At 43.0% G+C, this 7635-nt stretch overlaps 1 protein-coding gene and 1 non-coding gene across 4 annotated transcripts in view; one reads left to right on the forward strand and one right to left on the reverse strand.

The window, feature by feature from the left end:
• Positions 1-3361, forward strand: part of CCR4 (C-C motif chemokine receptor 4) — an 11676-nt gene extending 8315 nt beyond the window's left edge. For all 3 annotated transcript variants that reach the window (XM_043886946.1, XM_043886944.1, XM_043886945.1), the window contains one exon: positions 578-3361. In XM_043886946.1, coding sequence (XP_043742881.1) covers positions 628-1707 — 1080 coding nt within the window. In that variant the 5' untranslated portion in view covers positions 578-627 and the 3' untranslated portion in view covers positions 1708-3361. The remainder of the gene's footprint in view (positions 1-577) is intronic.
• Positions 3362-3944: 583 nt separating this feature from the next.
• On the reverse strand, positions 3945-4074 carry LOC122683376. Its single transcript, XR_006337723.1, has one exon. It is a non-coding gene; the product is annotated as a U11 spliceosomal RNA (small nuclear RNA).
• Positions 4075-7635: the final 3561 nt, after the last annotated feature.

Genomic DNA, 7635 nt, shown 5'->3' on the forward strand with positions numbered 1-7635 from the left:
TCTGTAAAGTGCAAAGCACACAGAAGGAATTAGAATTTTAATACAAAAGCAAGAGGTCGACCTGGTTCCTTTCTAGCCTGATGATTTACCTAAGTCATCTCTGAATTTTGGGCTTTACAATCTGAAGGGGAAACATGCATAGATTTTCTTTCTTTTTTCTTTTTTCCTTTCATGTCAGAAAGGCCCGGGGCTGCGGTACTGTTTGGCAGGTCATCTGGTCTTGTCATTTCTGTGAGTGATTTCAGTAAATGCCAGACTAGCTTTCAGAAATACATCCTTGAAAAACACCTATTGAAAGAAGGTTTTACTTCTCCCGCTTACAAATGGGAGAACCAGAGCTCCCAGCAGAGGGGTAGGGACAGTGGCAGAGCTGGAGTTTGGTATCTGTCTGCCGCCAAAGGGCAGGATTATTTCACTGTGGCTGCACTGCTCTTCAGTTCAAGGACCTGAGCCCCTCAATGCCGGAAGCTTGGGAAGAGTGTCTGATGATCTGGGCGAAGCAGCTGTGCTCTGCACACAGCACCGTTCTGATTTGTTTCTGTTCTTATAGAAATCTGTTGGCTCTTCCCCTCATTAGGTTCTTCTGGTTGGGCTCAGACCTGCCTTGAGGAGCCTGTAAATCTGAAAATGAACCCCACGGATACAGCAGAAACCACCCTGGATGAAAGCATCTATAACAGTTATTATCTCTATGAAAACCTCCCCAAGCCTTGCAACAAGGACGGAATCAAGGCATTTGGGGGGCTCTTCCTGCCCCCACTTTACTCCTTGGTCTTCCTCTTCGGTCTGCTTGGAAATTCTGTGGTGGTCTTGGTCCTGTTCAAGTACAAGCGGCTCAAGTCCATGACTGATGTGTACCTGCTCAACCTCGCTATCTCAGACCTGCTCTTCGTGCTCTCTCTCCCTTTCTGGGGCTACTATGCTGCAGACCAGTGGGTGTTCGGGCTTGGCCTCTGCAAGCTCATTTCTTGGATATACCTGGTGGGCTTCTACAGTGGCATCTTCTTCATCACACTCATGAGCATCGATAGGTACCTGGCCATCGTGCACGCCGTCTTCTCCCTGAGAGCCAGGACCTTGACTTACGGGGTCATCACCAGTGTGGCCACGTGGTCAGTGGCTGTGCTCGCCTCCCTCCCAGGCCTCATGTTCAGCACGTGTTATACTGAGCGCAACCACACCTACTGCAAAACCAAGTACTCTTTCAACTCCACGAGGTGGAAGGTCCTGAGCTCCCTGGAGATCAACATTCTAGGGCTGGTGATCCCTTTGGGGATCATGCTGTTCTGCTACTCCATGATCATTAGGACTTTGCAGCACTGCAAAAATGAGAAGAGGAACAAGGCAGTGAAGATGATCTTTGCCGTGGTGGTCCTCTTCCTGGGTTTCTGGACCCCTTACAATGTGGTGCTCTTCCTGGAGACCCTGGTGGAGCTGGAGGTCCTTCAGGACTGCGCCTTTGAGCGACACCTGGACTATGCCATCCAGACCACAGAGACCCTGGCTTTTGTTCACTGCTGTCTCAATCCTGTCATCTACTTCTTCCTGGGGGAGAAATTTCGCAAGTACATCGTACAGCTCTTCAAAACCTGCCGGGGCACTTTGGTGCTCTGCCAATACTGTCGATTCCTCCCAATGTACACTGACACCCCCAGCTCATCTTACACACAGTCCACAGTGGACCATGATCTCCGCGATGCTCTGTAAAAACTGAAAACACAAGAAACAGTTAATAAGCTTCCCAAGTTGAGAGCTTATTTAAAATTGCATCAAAGTAACAGTTTCCTGAACAAGTACAGGGGAGAAGAATTACATCCACTGCAAAAAGCAGGGCTTCTCACCTGGAAGTCACATTTTCTTCCTGCCAAGCACAAGTTCAGCGTGACCAGAGTTCCCCTGGACCGAGACATCCTTCCTTGCTGCGCCAGGCTTTCCTGCAGGGATGAATGAACCTGAGACAGTCCTGAGCATGTTTCAGTGAGGAGAGAGATGATTTTGGAAAGGGAAGACCATTCCCTTCCAACCTGAACTCATGGGATTCTTTTTTTTTTTTTTCATGGCATTCTTTAGAGGGGTTTGTAGAGCATTGACTGGGGAATAAAGCGCTAATTCTTGCTGTGAAAATGAGGCCTTTAAACTTTTACTAGCTTCTGTGAAACAATATAGAAAAACTTCGGCTTACTGTCCCAGTGGTTTCCTAATCATATATCTGAAGCACGGTGTACTCCATGAAGCCAGGTGTCTGCAGAAACGAATAGTAAAGGCATGAAATTAGATCTGGATTCTTTTATTGTGAAGGATTATTTGTTAATGAAAGCCAAACTTCCAATGCTGAGAACAAGTATAAGCTTAAGAGGGCATTAGAATGGTCTGATTTCTAAACATGAAATGCAAGGCATTAACAAATCTAAATGTAACTTGTGGAAATTCAAACACAGTTTCATGTGCTTGTGGTGTGTTTTATTTTCATTAATACATGAGTATTCAAATTTAAGAAATAATACATAGGCCCAGATATATTTATTTGGGGTCCTTTACTCATTTACAAACATTTCCTTCAAAACCAAAAATAACAAGGACTAATCAAGTAAGACATAGCTTCCTTAATCATTTCAAAGTGCGTGCCATCAAGTAAGGCAAAAATAATCCACTAAAAGTTAATGCTGATATGGCATAAAAATGACTTCCAAAAAATTTGGAATTGTGAAAAGTGTCATCTTTTAAAATATTGGCCCTGGTTTTTAACTTTTGGATGATTCAAGATTTCAATCAGTCACTTCTTACAAGTCATTTTAATTATGTAATTAGTCATTAAGAGAAATCTCTGTTCTTACAGCCTTAATCAGAATTAAGACTTACAAAGTCTAAGGATATCTGTAATTGCTCCAAAAACAAAACCTATTTTGCAAACTATTACCTGAGTTAACCAGTTTAAAATGCTTCTGTAAATTTACACATTATTGCATGCTTTCCATTTATAAAGAATGCATTTCCAAAAAAATTTATTTTCAGAAGGTGATTTTTAACAGAGTAAGTTGATATTGCCTTTTTAGAAATACAATAAAAGACAATAAATAAACCTGTGCATAGTTTTTCCTGGTTATGTGTATGTTTGGTCTCCCACTGGGGATGAGCATCTGAGCCGCTAATGTTCCCATTGTCTGGCTTGATCATCTTTGCTACATGTTATAGAAGAGATCCATGTTCCCGAGAGGAAGAATTAAAGGCTTCAGTGTTAAGATAATAACCACTTGAGATGGAGAAAGGAGTCACTACTCATCGTCACAAAAATGCCTGGGGATGAGAGTGGATGAAGAGTGGGGACAGGAGGGGTTCCTGGGCAGTCCTTACAAAACCCCCACATGACATGGCAGGGTCTGCAAATTATACTTCTGTGTTTCCTTGTGTGTCTGAGCCATTACTCTCCTCTCTTAGCCTTGGTTTCCTCTTATCTGTAAAGCAGAATAGAGTTCAGAGTGATTGAAAAAGCAGATGACTACTCAAAGTATCTATGTGCCTTGGTCATAAAGTGTGGTTTTGAACTTCCCAGCCAGTGGCTGCCTCTCCTTTCCTCTTAGAGCTTGCAGTTTCGTTCATTTAATCAGGAGGAGACAGAAATGTAAGGACACCAAAAGACAAAGACTAACCAACAGGGTTTTACTGTCCCTTTAGTGTCCATCACATCTAATGCTCACCGAAGCTGTAGACCACACAACTCTTGCGCCCCATCCGAGGATGGGGTCACCTATCACCTCCAGTACCTCAGGGCCTCCCTTGCTCCAAAGTTGGGAGCTGTCCCCTCAGGATGGGAATTCAGAACCTCTGGTGATACCCAAACAACCCTCTCAGATCACTGGAAAGAAAGTTCCTTCCCCTTCAGTAACAAACATAGAAAACCCAGCTTGATTTCTACGCAAAGTTTGTTTATGCTTTTTTTTTTTTTAAAGGGTGCCAGGACCAACAAGCACCAGCTACCCAAGAACCAAAAAATTATACTTCCAAAATCTCTTGATGTTGATTCTGCAAAGAACAAGAGCTGTCCTACGTGTGCCTCTTGTGACAGAAACACTTTTTAAGGTGGGTGTAACTATGTTTTCATTAGGACCATTAGAACATTAGAACCATTTTTCTCTTGCTGCACCATGTCTAGCTTCTGGGGAACACAGTTCAGTTCAGTTCAGTCACTCAGTTGTGTCTGACTCTTTGCGACCCCATGGACCACAGCACGCCAGGCCTCCCTGTCCATCACCAACTCCCAGAGTTTACCCAAACTCATGTCCATTGAGTCGGTGATGCCATCCAACCATCTCATCCTCTGTCGTCCCCTTCTCCTCCTGCCTTCAATCTTTCCCAGCATCAGGGTCTTTTCAAATGAGTCACAGACTAGGTGTAATTTCTTTAAGAACAAAAGAAAGAGGTTTGCTTTTCAGGCGATGTCATTGTTTTAGAATAAGATAGAAGTTATGGCTGCACAGCATTGTGAATGTACCAAATGCCACTGAATTGTACATTTAAAACCATTTTGATTTACTTTTATTTTTTGATCACACTATGCAGCATGTGGGATCTTAGTTCCCTGACAAAGGTTCAAATCCTTGGATCAAATCCCCTGCAGTGGAAGCCTGGAGACTTAACCTCTGGATGGCCAGAGAAGTCCTGAATGGTAGGTACAGTTTTAAATGATTGGTTTTATAGTGTATGAATTTTACCTCAACCACAACAAAAAGAATAATAAGAAATAGCCCTGTCAGTATCTGTCCCATAATAGGCACTCAAACTCTATTAAATAAAAAAGTGTCACCTGCTTCCCAAGAGAAGGAAGAATGCTGGGTGATGTATAGACCTTATGAGAGATTTTTCATAAGAAACTGTCATAACACTCTGGGACATTTTATGCAATGATTTCTGATTTGTTGGGAGTCTGTCTTGTACCACGCAGAACGGTAGGTAATGGAGAGTAGAATAGGATAAAGGAGCGGGCTCTGCACATATAGATTGTAACCTGAGAAGGGAAAACACAAATACAAGATCAACTCCGAAGCAAGCAGGACAGATACAATAACAGAGTCACAAACAGAATGCTTTAGGACCCCAGACGAAGAAGGAATCAATGTCAAATGTCAAACTTCAACTAGCTTTTGAAGTTGGCCTTATAAGAGGAGCGTGATTTTGGTGAATGGAAAGGAGGAAGGACATTCTAAGTTGGTGAAATTGCACATGAAGAGGCAGATATTGTGTCAAGACCACCCCTGGTGGTCAGGGAGGGGTGAGTAGGTTTTTGTAGTTAAAGTGAAGGGGGTCAGGTGGGGAGAGGAGCAAAGGAGGAAAAGCTGAGACAAAAGAAAAATCAGGACCTCATTTTTGGCAGCAGTTTTGAGCTCCTGGGACAGGGGCCATCCTGCAGCAGGCTGGAGGTGACTGTTGGGTTGTGGGGTGCTGTCCACACAGCCTGTGCAGAATGAGGAGCACTCATCCCATCCGCTCCGGGAGCGCTGACACTTGGTGCTCTCAGTTGGTCTCTTCAGGAATGTCCTCCCAGGGCGGCAGCTCACTTCCAGTGCCTGGGTCTGCAGGGGAGAGACTCGCTTGCTCCCTGGCTTTAATTTGGGACATGCTGATAAGCCATTCCAACCACGGAGCTGCCCGTGAGATTAGCTGAGCCTCTGTTGCAGCTACATTGTGGTAACAACTTCTTAACAAGTTCTTCTACGGCCCAGTCCTGCCTCCTTCATGCCCTTACAAATGCTGTTCCCAAGAGGACTCCCCATTAAATCTCCTGTATGTTCATCTCAGAGTCTCAGAGTCTGCTCCCAGGAACTCAAGTCTAAAATGGGAATTCTGAATCATCCCCTAATATAAATGGAATTGACCCCAGGTGTGGGAAAATGAGGATGCATAGAGTTTGCATCAGGCTGTCCTTTCATCACCCTCTGGCTATCAACCCCCTTTGACTCTTGGTTCATGTGCTTCCTTTAGTCAACCTCACGTTTGCTGTCATAATTCGCCTGCCTCAAACCCTGAGCCATCATCCCTACACCATTCTCTTTCTGTTATAGTAACAACTCAACTCTACCCTTGGCCATGAGGTCCTGTATTCTGCACTGGTCTGTGGCTTCCCGGACTCAAATGAACCAGACACAGTTCCATTCACTTCTGGGGTCATGATACTTCACTCCTGGATGGCCATTATCAAAAAGTCTGTAAATAGTAAATGCTGGAGGGAGTTCCCTTATGGTCCAGTGGTTAGGGCTTTCACTTTCACTGCTTTCAGTGCCGAGGTCTGGGTTCCATCCCTGGTCGGGGAACTAAGATCCCACAAGCCAAGTAGTATGACCAACAAAACAAAACAAAAAAGGGCGGGGGGGAAATAATGCTAGAGAGAGTGTGGAGAAAAGGGAACCCTCCTACACTGTCGGTGGTAATGTAAGTTGGTGCAGCCACTATGAAAAAGAGTATGGAGGTTCCTTAAAAAATGAATAATAGAGCTGCCATAATCTAGCAATCCCAATCCTGGGCATATACCTGGAGAAAACTCCCACTCGAAAAGACACAAGCTGCCCAATGTTCATAGCAGCACTATTCAGAATAGTTAAGACATGGAAACAACTTAAGTGCTACAGATGAATGGATGATGATGTAATATATATATATATACACACACAATAGAATATTAGCCGGAGAAGGAAATGGCAACCCACTCCAGTATTCCTGCCTGGAAAAGTCCATGGACAGAGGAGCCTGGCGGGCTGCAGTCCATGGGGTTACATGACTGAGCATGTGTGCCCGAGGATGGAGGGAGATGGGTTGGTAGCAATAAAGTGGTAGAACTAAAAAAAAAAAAAAAAGAAAAGAAATAGAATATTAGTCATAAAAAGAATGAACTAATGCCATTGGCAGCAACATGGATGGAACTAGAGATTATTTTACTAAGTAGATCAGACAGAGAAAGACAAATATCATACAATGTCACTTACATGTGGAATCTAAAAAAATGATACAAGTGAACTTATTTACAAAACAGGAATAGACTCACAGATGTAGAAAACAAACTTTGGTTAACAAAGGGGGAAGGGAAGGGGGAGGGATAAATTAGGAGTTTGGGACCAAAATACACACACTACTATGTATGAAATAGATAACCAACAAGGACCTATTCTATAGCACAGGGAACTATATTCAATATCCTGTAATAACCTCTAATGGAAAAGAATCAGAAAAAGAATAGATATATACGTATAACTGAATCACTTCTCTGTACACTGGAAACTAAGACAACATTTTACATCAACTATATTTCAATAAAATTTTTTAAAAAATACTTTACTCCTTAAAAGCTTCTAATGGCTTCAAATTCCCCTTTCAGAATATAAGAACTCCACCAACTGTTTTTGAAACTCATTTCAGCCTCCTCTTAGAGTAGATAAGGTTGGCTTTATTATCCCCAAGCAATTGAGTTCAGGGGAAACAACATTTTAATAATGAAGTAGACCCACTCCACCAACAATAATCATCACCTAACTGCTTAGTAAAATGCCTAGCACAGAGCAGTTGTTCAATTATTTTTTAGTGAATGAGTGAATTTCCTTATCTCTTAATTAAGTACTCTATGCTGGCAACTCAAGTTTCTATTTCACT

The sequence above is a fragment of the Cervus elaphus genome, chromosome 24 (genome assembly GCF_910594005.1).
Source record: "Cervus elaphus chromosome 24, mCerEla1.1, whole genome shotgun sequence".
Classification (NCBI taxonomy): Eukaryota; Metazoa; Chordata; class Mammalia; order Artiodactyla; family Cervidae; genus Cervus; species Cervus elaphus.